At 39.8% G+C, this 24,137-nt stretch overlaps 1 protein-coding gene across 1 annotated transcript in view; it reads left to right on the top strand.

Annotated features, from left to right (window-relative positions):
• KDM4C (lysine demethylase 4C) overlaps positions 1-24,137 on the top strand; it is a 328,521-nt gene that overhangs the window by 181,902 nt on the left and 122,482 nt on the right. The window contains exons 11-15 of the mRNA XM_081103409.1: positions 77-390; positions 3,975-4,083; positions 17,877-18,058; positions 19,668-19,881; positions 21,179-21,255. Of these exons, the coding sequence (XP_080959535.1) occupies positions 77-390; positions 3,975-4,083; positions 17,877-18,058; positions 19,668-19,881; positions 21,179-21,255 (896 nt within the window). The remainder of the gene's footprint in view (positions 1-76; positions 391-3,974; positions 4,084-17,876; positions 18,059-19,667; positions 19,882-21,178; positions 21,256-24,137) is intronic.

Below are 24,137 nucleotides of genomic sequence, written 5' to 3'. Positions count from 1 at the left end.
GTTGAGAATAGTTTAACAATTGTACTCACTAATAACACAATGCAAGATTTATTAAGTCTTTTGTTTTACTCCTCAGGAAACAGCTGCTTAAGTACATCTGTGAAGGAGGAAATAAAAACTAAGGATGACCAAGCCTGTGCCGTAATTCCATCTTCGAACACCAGAGAAACTGCTGATTCTATATCTGTTGGCCATTTGCCCCCCAAGAAATCAGACCCACCCAAACATCCATGGTCAAAGTTACCAGAGTTGTGCTCCTCAGTGCCTGAGAGTAACAGTTGGTTGACAGGAGGAGAGGGCAGTAATGTGGAAAGCCTTGTGAGTGGCCTTGAACCTGGGGAAGTCCCAGCGGTCCCCAGTGGAGAGAGGAATGGTTTCAGAGCCCCCAGTGTATGTGGCAATGTCTGTTTTTACTGTATTTATTGTGTGATGAGAGGACTTTCTGAAAGCTGTGCTGTGCATCTGAATCTTGCTATAGGCCAGAAATAACATTTCACAATGTATGGGTCTTCATCATATTTTCTTCCATGATTGGGAGGTAAGCCTTCTGTGAGCTCTGGCTCCCATGGTGATAATTCAGAAAGCATAGAACTTTTTGCCACATGTTGGAGCTTAATTTTATTTTTAAATTATTATAAAATTAAACTCTTTATTTTGAGATAATTATACATTCATATCTATAATAATAAAAGCATAATATGCTAATTAGATCAGACATCCTTCCGGACGACCATCTGGACGAACCTGGGCTGCGAGGGAAGTCCAGGTCCTGGTTGCCTACTGGCGGCCAGAGGGAAGCCCGGGTCCTGGGTGCCAGAGGGAATTCCATGCTGGCAGTTGGGGGAAGGAAGGCCTACTCTTGCACGAATTTCATCCATTAAGCCTCTAGTGTACTTATAAGAAATAGTACAGAAAGCTCCTGTGTAGCCAGTTTCCCCCAATAGTGACTTCTTGAAAAACTATACGAAGATATCACAGTATATTGACATTGATACAGTCAAGATACAGAGTGGTTCTATTACCTGCAATGTTAACCAGACTGGAGATGAGTTACCTTCAGGGCTTTGATCTCCTCCTGCCAACAGTTAATTCCTTTAAGTCCCATAGCTTCTGCTTTAACAGTAGACTCCCCTGGTCATGCCTCCCCCTGATATGTTCCTCATGGACTCTGATTCCAGGGCTAGGCTGACCTTTCTGGCCTTGCCCACTACCAGAAACAGGCCATTTACCTCTTGGAAAACTCAAGACCCCTCTTGATTACCAAGCTCTCCATTCTATCTGTTTGCATAGGACCACCCTGTTTTTCATATGTTCTCATATGATGTTAATGCCATATGGTTTCAGCATAAACTGTTGCTGTGACCATAAGGTTGTGAGTGGATCAGGCAATCACACACTCTATGTATAGTGATTATCAGAATTCATTAACCTCTTTGACCTGTATAACTTGATGAAGGAATTCAAGTGGATGAGTAAGAAGAGCCTCAATTGTGGGAGCTGATAGAGTGGGCCCCTGAACAGACCCACTTCTTCATTCCTCCTTTTCATTTCAATCACCACAGTCCTTTTCGTATCTTTGAGTAGCAAGGGAGATTAGATAAGGAAATCCACTTGGAATATTTTACTTATAAGTAGTTTAAAAATGTTAAATAATATATAAATCAATTTTCTGATTTGACGTAAGAACCTTTATCGTTTTATTTGTGATTATATATTCCTTTTTAAAAAATGTTTTTATTTACGAGAGAGAGAGAGAGAGAGAGAGAGAGAGAGAGAGAGAGAGAGAGAGAGAAACATGTATTTGAGAGACAAACAAGGATAGGTTGCTTCCTGTACACACCCCAACCAGGGATTGAACCTGCAAACCGGGTATGTGCCTCGACTGGGAATCGAACTGGCAACCCCTCCATAGGTGACACTCAACCAACTGAGCCACACCAGCCAGAGCAGGATTAGTACTCTCTTCTTACACCATGGTGTCAGACAGCCCCTCTAAGTAATACACATCCATCTCATGTTTGTGTGGTTTTGAGCAGTGTTTCTTCCTATCCAGTGTAGTACTATGTGTATTCTGGTAGCAATCAGCTGTAGTAAATCTTCTCAAGAAATATTAGGTTAATTTTTTTTTCCAATACATATTTTATTGATTTTTCACAGAGAGGAAGGGAGTGGGATAGAGAGTTAGAAACATCAATGAGAGAGAAACATCGATCAACTGCCTCCTGCACACTCCTTACTGGGGATGTGCCTGCAACCAAGGCACATGCCCTTGACTGGAATCGAACCTGGGACCCTTCAGTCCGCAGGCCGATGCTCTATCCACTGAGCCAAACTGCTTAGGGCTAGGTTAATTTTTGAACATTGTCACTCTGTCTATAATTGGGCTCCATGGAATATGCCAAATATGTTACCACTTTACCTGTTATTCCTGCTGACCAACATACTCCTTCCTCAGAGACCTGAGTGCATTGCTTTTTCACTGCACTCAAGGGTTCACTCCATTGTCTCCTCACCTGAAAGGCCTTCTCCGTTGACCTGTAGGAAATAGCCCCACCCTATCTCCTTCCATTTCTTTGTCCTATTTTATTTTTTCTTTACTGCATATTTGCTTATTAATACCTGATAGAGATTTACTTTTTACTTGCTTATTGTCTGGGCTCCTCCCTTCTATAGAGCACACTCCTTGAAAGCAGGGGCTAGTGTACTTTTTCTTGTTGTATAGTAAGGGTTTAATAAATATTTTGTTGTTGACTAAGTTATAATTTCCCAAACCACAGATCCTGTTTCACTTTTTCTTTTTCTAGCTTCAATTAGAATGTGTTCACATGTTTTTTCAGCAAATCCTGTTTTGCTGTCAGATGTCAGTGTAGTTTCTCCATTTCTGACCATTGCTGTTTTAGCTAACAGGAAAATTTCTGAGAGTCCTTTTCCCCCAGTGAACTGTTGATATAAACCTAGTAATTTCAAACTCTCTATGGGAATCTCCCTACCTTTTTCTTTTTTTGGATTGAATGGGCAGGAAAGCTTGTAAGTGGGTTCTGTCTGGAAGATGTCAGGGTATACATAGCCTTTTTTCTCTACCCTTGAAAAGAAAATGTAGTTTACAGAACCCAGGACAAAAGATTTTCTATAAAATTTAAGTGATTTCAGCCCTGGCCTGTGTTTCTCAGTAGTTAGAGCATCAGCCCAAGCAAAACAGGGTCAAGGGTTCGATTCCTGGTCAAGAACATGTACTGGGTTGCAGGTTTGTTCCCTGGCCCCTGTCGGGGTGCTCGGAAGGCGACCCATCGATGTGTCTCTCTCACATCGATGTTTCTCTCCTCCACATCCCCCTCTCTTTTATTCTCTCTAAAAACCAATGGAAAAAAAAAATCCTCGGGTGAGGATTAACAACAAAGAAAAAGGTAAGTGATTTCAAGATGACTGTAATTTATCATATTGGAAAAAACCACTTTTGATTTTGTGTTTAATCCTCAGAGTAGTGATGATTCATGTCTGAATAAAAGGAAGTGTATGGGCTCAATTTGGCAGTGTGGTTTTCTGTGTGGATAGAAAGCAAAATAATATGCTATATATTCTCATTTCACCAGCATGGATGTGACCATGTGCCACAGTCCTATATTATTATGAATATATAACCCTAAATTTAAGTTAGTTTTAAAGAACGTTTGAAAACTTGCTAATTGCTAAATTTATTGCTGGATTGATAAGCCTACCCTGAACTACATACAGATAGTATTTTAATATGAAGTGGAAGGATAGTTAATGGAATTTTGGTAAAATAGCTAATAGAATGGATTCCTATTTTTTTACTTAAAGTTTTACATTTTTTTTTTTTAATAAAAGGGCTAACCTACGAGGTAAAAAAAAAAGTACAAGAGTTCTTCATAATTAAATTGTTATAAATCATTGTTTTGTTTAAAACAAGTTTTTAACTGCTTGTGTTTCTCCCCCATTTTTTGTTTTGTAATCAGATAATAGAGGGAGAAACCAAAACAGCTAAAAGTTGGCGCCATCCACTGAGCAAGCCTCCAGCAAGATCCCCAATGACTCTGGTGAAGCAGCAGGCAACTAGTGACGAAGGTAGGCTTGTGACATTTTCAGGATTTTAAACTTGAATCTTTTAAATTTATGAACACCATCTTGAGTAAGAAACTACATGGAGTATTTCCATATCCTTTTATACCTGGTATGTGGCCAAGCACAGGAGGAGGGTGATAGCTGAGGTCTCAGGCAATGAGGGAACTCCAGAGGGGATTCTGAGAGAAATGACATCCAGATTGGAAGGGGAGAGCTAATGCTGGGCTCTTTGGGGGAAATACGCCAGGACTAGAGTCGATGTAGGGAAATTAGAGCTAAGACCACATAAGTCCCTCAGACACACAAAGCTGGACTCTTACAAGCTTGTATCCTTACTTAAGGATGTACTAGAGAAAAAACCAAACCACAGCTGAATTGGCATAGGCAGAGTCAATTGGGCTTGATGCCTGGGTTTGGGCTTGTGTGAGGATAGGTGATAGGATAAGACGAGAAAGTTACCCTAGTAGTTCTTAATCATAGGACTACTATCACATTTATACTTTCTCATTCCAAGTCAGAAATTTAAAGTAAAAGTGAGTACTGCCTGTTGAAGCCTCCAGGGCATCTAGCAGAAGCAATTGCCAAATCTATTTGAACCCACTTTGAAGAGGAATCTGGTTGACTCATGGACAGTAAACTCTCTGACTGGAGTCCTGGCTTTGTCCCTTATAAGTTTTTTGCCTTTGGACAAGTCCTCTCTCTGGCTTCAGTTTCCTTTTGTGTAAAATATGAGGACTGGTCATTAATTATTAGGGTTCCTAACCTTCAGGTTCATGAGTAGATTTTTGGCACTTCAACTATCCTGAAATAACTTGTGGTAATATGCTAAACTCATCACCATTGGACTAAATTTCTATTTGTTACTCTTCAACTATAATTTTATGATTTTTAGAATACTTATTCAGAAAGATTGAAAGATGGTGGTACCCATCCATACTGCATTCACCCAAATGCAGAGGTGACCCACCTACAAGTTTGAAAATTGACAAGTTCAGATTAAAACCTTGGTTATGGTTCTGATTTTCTGTAATCTGAGCGCTGTCTGGATAACTTTTTATAACTCATCAATTCAGCAAGTGCAACACTGTAATGAGTTGTTAAGCATCTCTTTGAAATTAAAGACTGCTAAGACCCTGATCCCTATCTCTGTAATGTTTGCATGCCTTGAGAGTTTGATTAGGAGATTATTTCAGGCTTTGTAACAGCAATTTAGTTTTTGGACAGTCTATCTTTATTAATATTATAATTCATTTAGTAATGGATTAAATATTTAAATACAAAGATGGAAGAGATGGAAATTGATGCTTTAATTAGAGATTATATTGGTGTTTAACCATTATTTAACCCATTTAATCTAGGTTTTCAGTTATTTTAAAGAATAAAATGTATACATTTAAGTGCAGTTAAGTAAGGAAAATCTCAGGAACTCAAGTCTGACACAGTTTGATTACTTTCCCAATGGTTTTCTCTGTTTCACACTCCTTTTATTAAAGCTCTCATGTTTATGATGAAGTTGAATACTAAACCAGTGTATATTCCAAAAACTAGAACTACCCACTGATTTCACTTTGTTGGAGATTTTTGTTTTCTTCTGGGATTGCCTGATATTCCCTGTATCAATAGTCACTGTAAGTGCTATTTCTGGTGCACAAGCAGACTCTTGGGCACTTTCCACTTACTCCTCACACAAGGTACATTGTCTAGAATTGGCTGTTTTACTTTACCTTTGGTAGATAGATATTTTGGGGAGAATGATGCCGTCCTGCCCCTGGCATGCTATAGCTCCTTCCTTTCTGAGAGTATTGGTATAGATTTGTTGGTCTTCATTTTATTTATTTTACTTCAAGGTTTTATTAAGGATATATTGACCAAATGTAATAATGAAGTCATTTATTGATTCAGACTTTATAAATGTTATTTTAAATATTAAATGAAATGAAATTTCCATTTTAAATGTTAAAAGCACCATTTATTTGTTTTGCTGGATAGTAATGGGCACTTGACTCTGGTTTATGGTAGGGAACCTAGGACCTGCTGCCTTCTAGCCTCTCCTTGGCTGTTAATGGCTGCTCCTTTGAGAGCTAAATCATGGAATCTCTAAGGCTCATCAGATGTTTACTCCTCTGTATGGTGAAATGGTTGGATTATTAGTGATCCCAAAGTTTCATTCAAACTCTAAAGGTCTTTGATTCTTTGAAATTATATTAGGAGAGGATACTATATAGTCCTCATGCGCCGTGCTAGCATTCATTGAAAAGCAAAATAGTGAAGTATAGGAACATCCCTAATCAATAAGTGTTTCCCTTCCATAAAACTTCTGTTCTCTGCCAATTTTGAAAACAAATGCTGTTTTATGACTGTTGCATGTCATGCTCCAAATGTTATTAATTTTTATAAAATGATTTCTTTTTGTATCAATTCTTATTAACTTGAGGTAATATCATACTTTCAGAATGAGAACAGTTACATTTTCTGTTTGTTTAAGCACAGTTATATTTTCTGTTAGTTTAAAACAGCAACTTCAGCAGATTACTAAGTAGATTGGCTTGGAATGTTTGTTGATAGATCACAACAAATGTTTTCCTGCATTATGTGTACAATAAAACATTAGATGTTTTTGGCATTCAGATGTTACGGATATTTTATCTAGCACTCAGCTGTGTAGTAATAGTCAAGAATTCTCAGTTTAGCTTGTTTTTTTTGCCCATAAATTATATTAGGAGCCCCATTGGCATTGACTTTTACTGTAATATAGGGGATAAAAATTAAAAACACCTTTCTTTTATTATGCTAGTGGCTTCACAAGGGTTTGATTGAATTAGAGGGAAAATGTTAGGTTTTTAACTTATATGGTCGCTTTCTATACTTTTCAGAATCACTCTTGAAACTTTTCTAAATGTGGTTGACATAGTCTTAGGTCTGAATGTGCTGAGAGCATTGGGATTGTAAAATGATAGGTAAGACTCAGACTTTTAAATTCACATGTGCATTGTTGCTCTTAAAGTCTTGAAGGAAATAACAGGAACAGGAACAGTTTTTGATACTGCAAGTGTGTGGTCATTCTATTCTTGAGATCTTGAAAAAAATAAATTACTACATTGGTTGAAACGGATGAAATTGGTAACGTTTGATTTTTTTCCTACAAAACTGTAATTTTGTACAACTTAACTCAAATGTATTGCTTTACATTTTCTCAAACTTGTACACAACTCCCTTTCCTAGGAGACAAAGATGTCTTAACCATGCAGGGCATTGAATTATCTTTTATTTTGTACCAAATTTTCTCCATTTCTATTTCCACCTTTTGTTTGGTCATGGAACTAACAGTGAAGATCAAAAATAAGCATGCAAAGTTTGCTAAGTTTTTGTAGATTTTAAAATTTATGATTTCTTTATGATCTTCATTTTCCATATTTTGCCTCTGACTATTGAAAACTTAGTCCTGGGCTAGTAATGTTCTGTAGGCTGACATTTGGGGACCATTGTCATGGATTTTAGAAAGGGACTTTTCACTTCGTGGGAGGTAGGTGTTTGGGTTAAGTGCCATTTATAGGCTCCCAGAGAGTGAGTGGCTCACTTTATCATCATTTTAATTGTATAAAGTGTTGTTTTATTGTTTTTCTCTTTTTTGGGTCTTAGGTTCCTAGTTTTTGGCAAATGATGACATGACTTCATTTTATATATATCAAATGGACTTCTAAACTCTACACTGATGTCTGTTTTACTGCTGATGTTTTGTTTTGGGGAACCATTTTCAAGATCAAAATGTGTAGGAATTTTTGTTGTGCTAATCAAAGAGAGTAGAAACTTAACGAGAAAAGTTTTGCAATAATGGTACTAGCATGTGAACAGTTTTGAATATTATTAAAATATTTCCATAGTTGCCAAGGTCTTTTTTTTTTTTTTTTTTTTTAAATTAAATCTTTATTGTTCAGATTATTACATTTGTTCCTCTTTTTCCCCCCCATAACTCCCCTCCTCCCAGTTCCCGCCCCACCATCCGCAATCACTCCCCACCCACTGTCCTCATCCATAGGTGCACGATTTTTGTCCAGTCTCTTCCCGCATCTCCCACACCCCTTTCCCCCCCAAGAATAGTCAGTCCATTCCCTTTCTATGTCCCTGATTCTATTATAATCACCAGTTCATTCTGTTCATCAGATTATTTATTCACTTGATTCTTAGATTCACTTGTTGATAGATGCATATTTGTTGTTCATAATTTGTATCTTTACCTTTTTCTTCCTCTTCCTCTTCTTAAAGGATACCTTTCAGCATTTCATATAATCCTGGTTTGGTGGTGATGAACTCCTTTAGCTTTTCCTTATCTGTGAAGCACTTTATCTGACCTTCAATTCTGAATGATAGCTTTGCTGGATAAAGTAATCTTGGTTGTAGGTTCTTGGTATTCATCACTTTGAATATTTCTTGCCACTCCCTTCTGGCCTGCAAAGTTTCTGTTGAGAAATCAGCTGACAGTCGTATGGGTATTCCCTTGTAGGTAACTGAGTTTCTTTCTCTTGCTGTTTTTAAGATTCTCTCTTTATCTTTTGCTCTTGGCATTTTAATTATGATGTGTCTTGGTGTGGTCCTCTTTGGATTCCTTTTGTTTGGGGTTCTCCGCGCTTCTTGGACCTGTAAGTCCATTTCTTTCACCAGGTGAGGGAAGTTTTCTGTCATTATTTCTTCAAATAGGTTTTTAATATCTTGCTCTCTCTCATCTTCTGGCACCCCTATAATTCTGATGTTGGTACGCCTGAAGCTGTCCCAGAGGCTCCTTACACTATCCTCGCATTTTTGGATTCTTTTTTCATTTTGCTTTTCCGGTTGGGTGTTTTTTGCTTCCTCGCATTTCAAATCATTGACTTGATTCTTGCGCTCCTCTGTTCTGCTGTCGGGAGTCTGTATAATATTCTTTATTTCAGTCAGTGTATGCTTAATTTCTAGTTGATTCCCCAATATAACATCGAGGGTCTCATTAGTTTTCTTGTAGATCTCATTAAGTTTATCGGCGGCTTCTAAACAGTTCTTGAGAGACCTTAAAAGTGTGGTTCTGAACTCTATATCTTCCATTGACAATTTTGTCCTGTTTCTTTGTCTCCGCATTTTGTTATGCTTCCTTGGTGCACCCCCTAGTGGTCTTTGTGCGCAGTCTTATAGTTAAATCTTATAGCTAATTCCAGGGAGGGTTTGACCTCCAGGCCAAGTGGCTATGAGAATCAGCTGTGTCAGCAGTGAGAGAACTTCTGTCCTCTAGGGAGGTGCTAATCTAGCCTTTGCCTGAGGCTATCCGGCAAATGCCTCTGTGCAGGGCTTGGGCGGGGCGGGTCGCACAGGATCAATAGGGTGGGCCGGAGAGAGCAGTGATGGCGGCTCTCAGTCCTGTCCCCAGGGGCTCTGCCTCTCTGAGTCCGAGCACCCGCTGCAAAGCTCGGAGAGAAAGCTGCACTCGCTCTGACCGAAGCCAGGAAGTCCCGCTTCTCCCGTTTGAGTCTGGGTCCCTAAAGACTGGCCGGGATCTGGAGCTCAGAGTCTGCGACTCCCTCCTGATTGAAAACGCCAACCGCGCCCTCCGCCGCCAGCCCGCTCCGCGCGCGCACTCCGCACCTCAGAATTTGACTTCAGCACTGCGCCTCCTCTGAGTGTCCGTATGCGTTTCTCTTTCCTCCTAGTTGTAGGACTTCCACTCAGCCAGCGTTCCAGTGGTTTTGGGTGATGTCCGTTCTGTCTTTTAGTTTCACTTTTGAAGCAGTTGTTCAAAGCAGCAAACTCCGGCGTTAACCTATGCCGCCATCTTGGTTCTCCCCAAGGTCTTTTTTGAGGAAATATACTTTACTAGAGGTCTGGTGCATGAAAATTCGTGCACTCGGGAGACGGTCCCTCAGCCTGGCCTGCACCCTCTTGCAGTCTCAGACCCCTCGGGGAATGTCCACCTGCCGGCTTAGGCCTGTTCTCCGGGGGAAGGGGCCTAAGCTGGCAGTCAGACATCTGTCTGGCAGCCCGGGAGCCCTCGGGGGACATCCTTAGCACTGCCGAGGAGGCAGGAGAGGCTCCCGCCACTGCTGCTGCACTTGCAGCTGTCAGCCCGGCTTGTACCTGAGCAGAGCTCCCCCTGTGGGAATGTACTGACCACTGTGGGGAAGCTCCTGCATTGAGCGTCTGCACCCTGGTGGTCAGTGTGCATCATAGTGACCAGTCGTTCCCGGTTGTTCCACCATTAGGGCCAATTTGCATATTAGCCTTTTATTATCCTACTAGAGGCCCGGTGTATGAAATTCATGCACTTGGGCGGGGGGGGGGGGCCTCACCCCGGCCTGTGCTTTCTCGCAGTCTGGGACCCCTTGGGGGATGTCCACCTGTGGCTTAGGCCCGCTCCCCCTGGGGATCAAGCCTAAGTCAGCAGTCAGACATCCCTCTCACAGTCCAGGGCTCTCGCTCCTTACTGCCTGCCTGCAGTGGAGGTGGGAGAGGCTCCTGCCACTGCTTCTGCACTTGCTAGCCATGAGCCCAGCTTCTGGCTGAGCAGTGCTCCCACTGTGGGAGCGCACTGACCACCAGGGGGCAGCTCTTGCATTGAGCATATGCCCTCTGGTGGTCAGTGCACGTCATAGAGACCCGTTGTTCTGCCGTTCAATTTGCATATTATGGTTTTATTATATAGGATATAATAAAAGGCTAATATGCAAATAGATTGAATAGCAGAACAACCAAACAACCAGTCACTATGACGTGACACCAGGGGGCGTGTGTAGAACATGGTGGGTGTTGGTCATGGCGGGATGGTGGAGCATGTGAGTGGGGGCACCAGACCAAGGCGGGGCACCGGTCACTGTCATTGGGGCAAGCCTCTGGTGGTTACTGAAAATTCTTTGCTCCTGTGTGCTGCAGTCCCACCTGTTGCTCACACCTGCTGCCGGTGCTGCCACTGCTCACACCCGCAGCTGGCACCAGAGCCGCCACTTGCACCCGCTGCCAGTGCCCGGCACAGCTCCCTATCACTAGGCACCATCAGCGGGTGCAAGCGGTGGCTGCCAGCCCTGATTGCCCCTGAGAGCTTCTCCATCTCCCCCTGCTCCTGAGGGGTGATCGGGGCAGCAGCCATTGCTTGCACCATCTGACCTGATGGGCAGCATCGGCACTGCTAGCACCTGCTTCTGGCCCCGGTCCCAATCACTCTGCGCCGTCAGCAGGTGCGAGTGGGGCTGGTGCATTCAGTGCATGGGAGTGGCAGCAGCAGGAGCAGAACTGCTGGGAGACTGGGCCATGGTGGGAGGGGCTGGGTGGGGGCTCAGAGAATGGGCTGAGACCCGCCCCTGTGCCTACAGCAGCCTCTCGGTCCACAGTTCCTTTTAAGGTGCACGAATTCGTGCACTGGGCCCCTAGTATAGGCTAATGCCTTTAAGTGAGTTATCTATGAATCTGGGGGTAAGAATTTCTGTGGGAGAGGACAGTGAGTACAGAGGCCCCAAAGAGCAAGTAAGTGTGGCATGTTTGGAGAACAGCAAGAGGTATAGCTGATGGACCACCAGATGGTTTTGCATGTTGAATGACAAAATGGATATTTGCCGCCTTTCCTTTTCTTCTTTCTGTACATTCTCTCTATAGGCTAGTCCTTACCCTTGTTTCTCCAGTAGTTGGCATCTTGACTGCCCTGCTTAGTAGCTGTTTTGTGTGATCTACCAGATGATACCTCTTTTAGTTTTTGGGCCAGTATGTCTAAGGGTCCTGTTGTCCTTTAGCTAGATGACTAGAACTGACTTTTAGGTAAGGGGAGCTTTTTCTTTTTTCAGGTAATTGCAACATGCTTATAGATCTTATTCTGCCATTTTTTTTTACTTTGTATTATAGATGCTATTAATAGTTTAAGAAACTGGAGGTTTCTCCCATGGGAAATTTTGAACTCATTGAAGGCAGGAGACTATTTATTTCCAGGATCTGTCATATTGCCTAACACAATGTGAGTTGTATATGCTCACTCTTTCTTCACTTACCTTTGATTTGATGATTAGAATAAGTTCCTTTTGATGCCATGTTGTCATCAAGTTTTCTAAAGATATGTCAACTTTCTGTTAGAAGTTTTCTTTTCCCTATCCCCACCAAGATATGGAAATTCACCATGCTGCTTTCTTCTTACTGTACATATTATTAGCAATTGCAATTTACAGTTTCTAAAGATAGATGGTGTTATCACTTTTACTGTTTAGGAAACTGAAGCTCAGAGACATTAATTCACTTGGTCAAGGTCACAAGGCTGGCAATTGGTAGATAACAGGCTTTAAATTATGTCTCATTCCTAGGTTTACACTCTTTCTACTTTATCACACTAGGAACCCTAATAATGGCTCAGTACTGATAAAAGAAGCTGAAGTGAGCACATATAAATGTCTGATAAGAACCAGCCATCTCTGTTGCGATAGTAGATCATCTGCAGTATTCCTTGTTGTTGTCCATGTGTATTGTAAGAATACACACATAGGTGAAATATGAGTGAATATTCTTTAAGAAATTTAAGCAGCATTGATAATGCCAAAGTTCTCAGTGAAACCCCCCAACCCTCAGAGGTACCATAAGTATCAGGGCATTGTTTTTAATAGGAAATTAGAAGGGGTGTGCTGTAATGTCACCACTTCTTAGTAAAATCATACGTAAAAAGCCTTGTAATTTTTTTTTTGTACTTGATATATTTTTTCTCTTTTGTACTTTGAACATACCTTTACAAACTTTAAATTCAGGGTTTTAAAAAATCATTGAAATACATCTTGATGACAGATTGTGTAATAGTTTGTATGAGAACAATAAAGTTTCCAAATTTGAATTTCTTTGTGTGTTTTTTTTGAGTAACTCATTCTTTCCCCCTTCCCCCCACCCCCAATTTCCTCTAGGACATTTGAAATTATATATATATAATGCCTCCCAGGGCTGAGATTTTGTTCAAGTACCTGAAAGATAAAAGATGCTGCTGTGTTTTTCATAGCAGAGAATAGTGCTATCCCAGCCGAAACACATCACTGGAACCTAACCGCAGCAGCAAAATCATTGTGGTGACTGGTAAAGGGAAACTGTACTGTAATAGAGTTGATGGCTTTTCCCATCTGTCAGGCTCTACCAGCAAGTCCTGGCAGCAGCCCTTCCACAGTCGCCCAAATGTTTTTCTATTGAGAAATCTACTTACATTGAGTAAGTAAAATTTTTTAAAAAATCTTGTACTGAAAGTGAATAAATCTGAATAGGACCTACCTCATATTATTCTGACCACATTTTTTTATACTTTAATCTTAAAGATTATATCCTATATAATAAAACCCTAAAATGCAAATCGACCAAAGGGTGGAATGACCGGTCGCTATGATGTACACTGACCACCAGGGGGCAGATGCTCAATGAGGAGCTTCCCCCTGGCGGTCATTGCGCTCCCACAGGGGAAGTGCTGCTCAGCCAGATGCCGGGCTTGTGGCTGGTGGGCGCAGCAGCAGTGGCAGGAGCCTCTCCCGCCTCCGTGGTGGCACTGGGGAGTACCAAGTCCAGCTTCTGCTCATGGCTGGTGAGTGCAGTGGCACTGCAGGAAGGCAGTAAGGAGCAAGGGGTCCTGGACTGCAAGAGGGGTGTCTGTCTGCCAGCTTAGGCCCGATCCCCCTGGGGGGATCGGATGGGGCCTGGGCCAGCAGGAAGATATCCCCCAAGTGGTCCTGGACCGCGAGAGGATGCAGACTGGGCTGAGGGACCCTTCGCGCCCTCCGCGCCTCCCTCCCTCCCCCTTCCCCCCCGTGCATGAATGTCATGCACTGGGCCTCTAGTATTTTCATAATTATAAAAACTTACAAAACCCCTGCCCTTTATTCCATACTTTTAAATATATTTTTTATAGCATTGACATCATTCTCTAGATAAGTCTTATGTCCTGATTTTTCCTCTAAGTTAATATTTATTTTTACTTAATATTATATGTTACCTAAAATGTGTTTATGTTATACTTCATTAATATTCTTCAAAAGTGCCCTTTCTAATGCTGGTATAATATGGCCATGCCATAATTATATATTTTTAAGTGGGTAGTTTTTTGGGGGATAGTTTTACAGAGGACATTGATCAAATTAATGTGCAGATTGACAGAAAAATAAGCAAAGTTGATATGTATGTACACATGGAGGATCCATAAGAATATGAGACCCAAGGACAAATCAGGCAGTTGAGGGATTTGTATGCCATTTTGAGCTCAGGAGAAAGGATTGTGGTTCGAGACTTCAGAGTGCAGGAAGGTAATTCACATGGAGATGGAAAATCAAAACTGTCCCCCATCCATACACACACACACACACACACACACACACACACACACTCACATACTCTCTCCCTCCATCCTTCCCTCCCTCTCTCCTTCCCTCCCTCCCAGACACACACACACGTGCACGCACAAATACACTACAAGGTAGTCGAATATATATATATAATGACTGCATTGGTGCCACTGCCTTGATTCAAGTTAAGGCATAGTTTTCCCCTCCATTGCTTTATATCACACATTACAAATGTTGACAGGGTGACAGACAAATAACAGCTTCGTATTATCATAAAAGTATTTTTGACCATACAGACCCTGTGAAATTATGTGTGTTTGTCTCCTGGAGTCCATAAACTCCTTATCTTGGGAACTGCTGTTATACTATTAATTCTTATTTTGTTTTTGTTGGGAAAGAAGGGAATTTTATGCTGGTAATGTTTTCATGGGTCTCTCGGACTCTCATCACTTGTTTGTTGATATACCGATGATAGCCATTCTGACAAGTGTGAGGTGGTAGCTCATGGTGGTTTTAATTTGCATTTTTCTAATGAAAAGTGACCTTGAGCATCATTTTTTATATGTCTACTAGAGGCCTGGTGCATGAAATTCGTGCATGGGGTAGGGTCCCTAGGCCTGGCCGGTGATCAGGGCTGATCTGTGGGGCAACTGGCGGGATGATAGGAGGGCCCCCACTGTCACCAGCCTTGGCCAGCCTGGTGCCACCTGCTTGCCGGCCCTGCCACCTGCCGCTGCTGGTCTCCTCCCTCTGCGGGGCAACGAGTGGGGTGATTGGGTGGCCCCCGCTAGCACCCACCTTGGCTGGCCTGTGGGCTGGGGGCAGCTCCAGTGTTGAGCGTCTGCCCCCTGGTGGTCAGTGTGCATCATAGTGACCAATCGTTCTGCTGGTTGTTCCATGGTTTGGTTGATTTGCATATTGGGCTTTTAGGATTTGCATATTGGGCATATAGGATTTGCCATCTGTATGTCCTCTTTGGAGAAGTGTCTGTTCAGGTCCTCTGACCATTTCTTAATTGCATTTTTTGTTTTGTTTTGAGCTGTCTGAGTTCTTCATAAATTTTGGAATCTCTTATTGGATCTATCATTGGCAAATATCTTCTTCCATTCAGTAGATTGTCTTATAGTTTTGATGCAAAAGCCTGATGATATATATATATCAGAAAAATAGTACTAAGGAAAATGTTTTCTTCTAGGTGTTTTATGGCTTTAGGTATAATGTTTAAGTCTTTAATTCATTTTAAGTTTAATCTCTTTTTAGAAAATGTATTTTTATTGATTTTTAGAGAAAGAGAGAGGGAAGGGGAGGGATAGAGAGAAATATCAATTAGAAAGAAACATCATCAACTGGCTGCCTCCTGCATTCCCCCTACTGGAGATTGAGCCTGCAACCCAGGCACATGCCCTGACCAGGAATTGAACCAATGACCTTTTGATTGCTGGGTTGACGCTCAACCACTGAGCAACACTGGCTGGACTATTTTGAGTTTATTCTAGTATTTAGTATAAGAAGGTGTTCTAGTTTCTTTCATTTCTTTTTTGGGGGGCATTTATCTGTCCAATTTTCTGAAAGGGTTTAAAATTTAAATTCAGGTCTCTGGACTGACAGTTCCCTGTACTTGTTGCTGCCATGCTATTTTTAATGTATGGTATTACAAACTTATGGTGTTCAGTGCATACTCTGGCTTGGGGAGCATCCAAACAGAAGACAGATGCTCTTGGGCCAGAGTACAGCCTCATCTTTGGAGGACAGCTATAGACCCGTGTCCTCTACCAGGTCAGTGTTGAGAGGGTTTGAGGACAAGCTCAATTTGCATAGGCTATCGTAGGTCATGTCTTGCTGTAGCCCTTGCTCTGTGTCCATTGTCAGGAATTGTCCTTTTTCACCACTTCTTTTTCATTATTGCTAGGCTTTTAGGAATTAAATACTATTTCTTCCATCCCTAAAAATATTTTGACAACTCTTCACATTAACTTATGACCAACTAAAGGAATAAGGGAGTCATCTGTAGCTTGTGTTTTAATCTTTTAAATAAAGTAAATGATATAAATAATTTATTGTATGTCAGTGGTAGCAACAGCTACTCAGATTTGGATTTCTTTTTTGTTAGATCCATTTTTAGTACATATGTGGGAGATATTGGCCTATAGGTTAAAGATTTAATATTATTTCAAATTCCTGGTTAACTTTTCACTCCCATCTTTTATTTTTCAAATCTTAGTTTTTGTAGTAAGTATTCTAATATTACTTACTATAGGGAAACTGAGGTGGAAGCAGTTTATGTTTAGAGTAAGATTACCGCATTGCAAATTCAGATAGGCAAAGGTTGTTACCTTTTGTTGTGTTTTCAAACCATGGCCCCTGCCTGATTACTAAGCATTTTCCATGGTAACCAATTAACAATAATAATACCACCACCACCACCATGGAAGCAGATGTGCTCCTTTTTGCTTTTGTTAGCTTCTTTAGAGTTATTTTCAGCCTCATTCAGCTCTTCTTGTTTTTTCATCTGAGCAAACCTCTTTTGATTTTTTCTAAAATAGGTAAGTCAACACTTCCAGGGCTGGTGCACATTAGTTCACAGGAACATCCATGCTTGGGAGTCGAGGGCATTGTCCACAATATTTATTCTTAAGTCTGTGTCGGCTACTGGTGAGGAATTTTACAGTGTGCCACAGCTTGAGACACTAAATACTGGGCAGAGCTGTGGCTGCTGCCACCTGCTCTGATACACTGTCCTCTGCTATTGGCATGAAGAATTCTTTTCTCTTAACCTGTTAGGTCTTTCTGTATTTTTCTCCCTTGTAGAAAATTTTCCTAAAATGGTATTCTCATGGAGTGCATTTCTGTCCCTTTTATGTTAACAGATGCACATACTTAAGAAATTTGACCCTCTGGGGACATCATACTGAACAAATAAGTTTTGACATAGGAATTGTCTTTTATATCCATGTAATGACAGTATATTGCTTGGCATATGATAGATGCTCTGCAGATGTTATTTGTCATGAATTATTGAGCCCAAAAGTTAATTAAATGAAGTCCTCTAATTAATAAATTTATATAGAACCATGCACAACGTTAGGTGAGGAAACTAAAAATATTGGTAAGCCAGCTATTGGGTTAGCAGATGCCTGTGCTGCCTGGAGATTGTCTCACACATATAAACTATTTTACCGTGGGAGGTGTTATGGTAGCAGTCGAATTACGGAAGTAGTGTAGTCAAAAGGAGGGAACAGGTTAGTTATTCCTGGCAGGGAAGGGGATGGTGTTTAAAGGAGGGTGGTTGTCTGGCCATCAGATCTGACCTAATCCTTGAAGATGAAGAGGATGAAAAGGAAACTTTTGTTACTCTTCTCTCCGAATCTATTTGAAAGATAAAATAGGTTTCCTGTCTGACTTTAATATCACAGACACTTTGGAATGTTTGCTTCTTTCATAACCAGGGTTGTTTTACCCTGGGTCTCATACTCACTGTGTTTTCATGCCCTGTCTCTTAAGAATTACTTGAGGTTCCATTAATTGAGGAGGAAGTGGAAGAAACGGAGTCTTGGGCAAAGCCTCTGGTCCACCTTTGGCAGACAAAGACTCCAAACTTTGTGGCTGAGCAGGAGTATAATGCAGCCATGGGCAGAATGGAACCACACTGTGCCATCTGTGCTCTCCTCATGCCATACTACAAGGTAATGAGGCTGGAGGGGTCATTGTCAAGGTTCCTATCACTGATGCACTCTTTCTGTGACTGTGAAAGCACAGTGAATCATTCTAAGGTAAGTATGAACATGAAAAGGAAGACATTCATATTTATGTAGCTAATGGCCATAGAGCCCAACCAGAATGTCTAAGTGCTACTTGAGAGACATTTCCCTGACAGTGAATTACCACTTCTGAATAAATGATTGGCTTACTTATTGGCCTTGATTTATTTCAGTCAGGGGGAAGTGCCAACCTTTCTTTCCACCCCTTTCACCAAGAAACATAGAACTTAAAGCTTAACAAGAGAGATCGAGTCTCTGTTTTATGTTTGAAAATACCACTCTCAATAATATAAATGTTAGCTCTGGGACCACATTTAAGTGTCTCTTTATCTTCCCATGCAAAAGACACCACAGGATTAAATTCAAACTGAATTGTCCAGCATACACTCATCAGCCAGCTGTGCATGATGCCAGCTATGCATGATGTATTCAATATCATTCCATATCCGTTATACTGATGGCATTTAGCTCCCCGAGGGCCACATTCTCCAGCTCCAACACAGACAAAATGATCTCTAGGAATCTAGTAAGGATGATGTAACTACATGATCTATTTTAAGGTGCAATAAAGTGTATTGATGTTATCATTGTGTTCCGGGTTATATTTTCACTAATTGAATCAGAAATATTCTCCTCAAGATCCATGTAAAGTAAGTGCTTTTCTGTTCAGATGTTCAGAGCATGAAAATATGTGAAATCTCACATTTTCAGACCTTTGTAAATAGGAAGTAGGTTACTTGCTCTCTTTTAATGTGGCCCTGGTGAGTGACAAACACTTTTGTTTTCCTTTTAAGTCATTAAATTTCTGTTTTCTTGGAAAAACAACCTTTTATTGATTCTTATTTCTATATTGTAATCTGCCTATATATTTCCCCAATAATTAAAACATTCTCACAGAAATTATAAGATTTAGTGAAATTAATATCAGGTCTGTGGAGATAATGATAGTTATTAGAATTTCAAATAAACAGTAAACATTTTTCCATATATTTTGATAAGAGGTGACAATTTTGTTTTGCACATTATATTTTTTATTTAATGTCAGTTGCCAGATCTTTCTGTCTTGATGTTTTCAAACTGTGTCGAGAAGCAGAAGCCTTCAAAAACTCTCTCAATACTTTTGCGCAGACATAAGCTTAGGTCTTTATAACACTCCTATTAGGTGTAACTGGGTAAGATTCTTCAATAAATGAAACCAGTTCTGTTAACCAAGTGCAAATAAAGAAATGAAAAAAAATTCATCAGAAAAACTGATGCTTTCCATGAACTATTTATGTAAGAACATAGTTTTAGTAGCTCAGTACTTTCTTGTACAAGCAGATGCACAGAATATCTTCTTGTTCCTATAGCTTAGCACCTGATGGGAGCCTGAGGCAGAGCATTAGGAAAAAGCTAGTAGTTGGGTCAAGGAGAACAAAAAGAAGAACAGAAACTGAAAGTTAGTGGATGGAACAGCTGTTAGTAGATTTGAGTGGCATAACAAATGAGTTCATTTCCATGTTTTTCACTCACGTGGAAATACTGTGTTTTTCAGCCAGAGAGCAGCAATGAAGAAAATGATTCTAGATGGGAGACAAAATTAGATGACACGGTTGCTTCGGGAGGAAAGACTAAGCCCCTCATTCCAGAGATGTGTTTTATTTATAGCGAAGAAAATATAGAATATTCGCCACCTAATGCCTTCCTGGAAGAGGATGGAACAAGCCTTCTGATTTCCTGTGCAAAGTGCTGTGTACGGGTTCATGCAAGTAAATGAATCTCTCATTCATCAATCATTGGCTTTTTAGTGCTTCACAGTCTTTACTTCTTACACCTATGTAACCTGCCAGGTCTTTGGCATTGAACTATTGGTATATTAGGTCATTTTTCCTCACATTTTAAAAAATGAAACTATGAGTAGGTATAATCATTCTTTTTTCTCCAGTTTTATACAATACCGAATCACAGGGTTTCTCTTTGTTAGTGTAGTATGAATGGTTTATAATATAATATATACTGTATTTACCCCAGTGTAATACCAATCTTACATTATGTTTGAGATAGTCTTACTGTCTGTCATGTATTTATTAATCAGCTACTATTAGCTTCCCTCAATATTTGAACATAATCTTCTTGAAATATAACTATAGCAACCTTCTTATTGTATTTATATCAATTCATAACATGTATTCACACATACACTCACCCTACATTATTATATGTATGTCAGAGGCAAAGCATCATTTCACAAAAAAGCTAGGATTTTAATCTTGACTTCTGAATATACTAGCCATGCAGTTTAACCATAATATTTCATGTGCTTGAACTAAACATTTTATGATTTTGCTTAACTATGATAGGCTTTTCTCTTTGGGTAATTACACTTCTGTTATTTTCTCTTCCTATCTCAAATTTTATAGAAATGTGATATTAAAAATTACTCATTTAAATCTTTGAAAACCTTATTTCAAGAAGTCAGATTAACACATTTGTTGGTTCTGCATAATTGCTGTTTGTGTTGGCATCATCAGTTACCTTCTTACATAGTTCTTTTGAGTCAAGCATGTACAGAATAGACAAGTGGAATTGAACACATCCCTTTATCACTAAATATGAATTGTGTATCCTCTGTCCCTATCACTGAAATTAAAGCTAGTTAAACATAATATTTGAAATCTAATTTTAAATTACATTAATTTCAAATATTGTCAAAGTTTGTTTTATTTTAAAACTTCTCCAAACTTTGTTTCCTGAATTGCAACTTATTTTGAAATATGTTTTGCATGAGTAAAGGAGTAGACAAGAAAGTTTGAAGTTTTATTATTGCCCATTCAGGAATTATCAGTATTCTCTACAATAACTATTGTGAGCATTAGTTACTGTTAATACCCACACTCTCATATTTTCTGGAACTGAAATCCATGAGAACCAAAAGTATCTTTGTTTTGTTCTAAGAATCAAAAAACTGTAGGGTAGGTAGTGTCTTCTATTTAATCAGTACTAACATGTGGAATATTGTCACAATGCAAAATACCTAATTCTTTAATCCATATTAATATTTTATAGGTTGTTATGGTATCCCTTCTCATGAAATCTCTGATGGATGGTTATGTGTCCGGTGCAAAAGAAATGCATGGACAGCAGTAAGTAGCTTGTGTTAATATCTCTTAGCTCTTCTCACTTCCTCCACTGTGGATACATTTAAATCTAGTGGTAAGGTAAGATTATACACATGCTTTTGTGTACAATTCTACACTTACTATATTTCTAGTCTTCTCTTTTATGTCATCCTATGTGTTGCTTATAGTCATTGTAGAAATATTAAAGTTTTAGGTATCACTTCTTATCTCTGGAACGCACAGAGATTGCCAGTTTGTCAGAGCAGGTCCAAAATATTGTCCTATTCTGCAATTCTTGAAAATAAGTATTCAAGGTGGGGATCTTCTCTGGGGAAACCATACTCATACATAACTCTTCAACTAGCCCGTGGACTTCCCCATTTATTTATTTTTATATGCATACTTTGAGTTCTACTCTTTTTGAGTTCTACTCTTGTTCCAGGCATTTGCTGTGACCTTGAGACAGAATCTTCAAAAACAAATCCCTCTTCATTGAAATTGTTTTCCTGGAAACCCTGTTGAAACTTTAGCTTATATCCTAGCATTGAGTCCTATTTCATTAATCCAGTATGTCACTCATTTTGCCATTTAATTATGTGCTACCCGAATTATTCATAAAATTGTTTCTTTCAAGAGGTACAAGAACATTCTTGAAAGGGAGAATCTGTCAGGTCTCAACACCATATCCCTCACTCTCGATCTTAGAGCATATGCTCAGCTTGATGGTGTTGATGATAATAGTAGCAATTGCTCTCCTCCTCAGTGAATAATGACAATGAATTAAACATCCTTGTAACCAGAGTTAAAAACCTGAAGGACAATATAAGGAAAATGCCTTGCAAATTTATGTCATGATTATGTATGTTTAGCTCTCATTGTTGAAATAGACATATGGTAACTAAATTAAAGGTGTCTATGGGGATGTTGTTTGAATACTTTTTTTGCTGGCATTCACCTTGGCTAGTGAGGGGGAAATGGGTGAAAATGTTCCAGTAATCTGATACATTTGATGTTAGAGCAGCGGTTCTCAACCTGTGGGTTGTGACCCCTTTGGCAGTGGAACGACCCTTTCACAGGGGTCGCCTAAGACCATCCTACATATCAGATATTTACATTACGATTCATAACAGTAGCGACATTACAGTTATGAAGTAGCAATGAAAATAATTTTATGGTTGGGTCACAACATGAGGAACTGTATTTAAAGGGCCAGAAGTTTGAGAACCACTGTGTTAGAGGTTATATCTTCAACTTAAGAGGTCTTTTCATTAGTGGGTTCAGAAAACATGTTGGTATTTCCTTTAGTGTGATCATTATGTTAACAAAAACTATGTAGCCCTGGATGATTTGTCTCAGTGGTTAGAGCACTGGCACTTGCTCATAGTTTGGTTCCTGGTTAAGGGCATGTACCTCAGTTGTAGGCTTGATCCCTGGATTGGTTGCATGCAGGAAGCAACCAGTCATTATGTTTCTCTCACATAGATGTTTCTCTCTCTCTGTCTCCTCCCTCCTCTCTCCCCTCTACTCTTGCTTAGAAAATGACTCAATGGAAAAACTATCCCCAGATAAGAATTCAAACAAACAAATAAACAAAAAACTATGTAAATATAGAGCATCTATAAATCAGCCAGGAAGTCCTATAATAAATGCATTCGACTCTTATTCCCATTGTAGGCACCAAAGCAAAGCCTTGTAAAATCTGTTTGACCATGGATATCTTCTTCTTTACCCTCAAGTATAGATTTAGAGATGTGCTAATCCAGGTCACCAGGCCGAGAAGAGTTCTCTGTTGGATCCTTGGTTATTGCTTGGCACCTGTGCTCTCACATCGAGCAGTCCTATGTTTATTCAAGGTACCAGTGTTCTCTGCATGGCAGAGCAGGGCCAGAGCTAGGCCACTCGCCCTGATTCCAAGACTGCTTCTGATTAATCGTATTGTTTTCCTTAAACATGTCTTAAGAAGGAAATTGATTTAAAACATCTTTCTATTAACCTTCACCCCTCAACACCCTCAGAATATACAGTAAGCCTTTTGTAATTTAATATTGATATCATGTAAGTATTTCAATTTGCAATGGAAATGGAACTCTTGAATAGAACTTTACAATGATCATCTAGACCCACATATTTTCTTATTTCTAACTGGAAATAATTCAGACTCACAGTGAACCAATTGTTTGTTTTGATTTATCAATTTTGAGTGTACGTTGTCTATGAAGCTTTATTTTGAAATTTTTTCTCCTGAGAAATAGTTGAATTGAGTTTAAGCACTACAGAGAAGTAACTGATAATATTGATATTTTTGGTTTTAAGACCCTTATTTAGTGTGGTAATATGTGTTGCAATATTAATTTTTGCTAAACACAAGTATGATTCTTTGGATTTTGTGGCTGGAATGACTGCATTTAAAGTATCCTAATCCTGACTTCTTCTTTTTTTAAAAAGGTATCTTTATTGTTGAAAGTATTACAGATGTCCCTTTTTTCCCCCATTGCCCCCCTTCCATCCTGTCCCCTGCGCTTCCCCTCACCCCCGCCTGGGCCTTTACCACATTATTGTATGTGTCAATGGGTTATGCATATATGCATATAAATTATTTGGTTAATCTCTTTCCATCCCTTGGCCTCTCCTTCTCTCTGAGATTCATGAGTCAGTTGCATGTTTCTATGTCTCTGGATCTATTCTGTTCGTCAGTTTATTTTGTTCATTAGATTCCACATATAAGGGAAATGATGTGAAACTTGTCTTTATCTGAATGGCTTATTTTGCTTAGCATAATACTCTCTAGGTCCCTCCATGTTGCCTCAAAGAGTAAGAGATCCTTCTTTTTAACAGCTGTATAGTATTCCATTATGTAAATGTACCTCAGCTTTCTTATCCACTCATCTTCTGATTGGCATCAATAA

This window comes from Myotis nattereri (genome assembly GCF_964212035.1).
Source record: "Myotis nattereri genome assembly, chromosome: 12".
In the NCBI taxonomy this organism is placed as follows: Eukaryota; Metazoa; Chordata; class Mammalia; order Chiroptera; family Vespertilionidae; genus Myotis; species Myotis nattereri.
The sequence above is the reverse complement of the archived record's forward strand: the minus strand, read 5'-3'. Positions and strand labels throughout refer to the sequence as shown.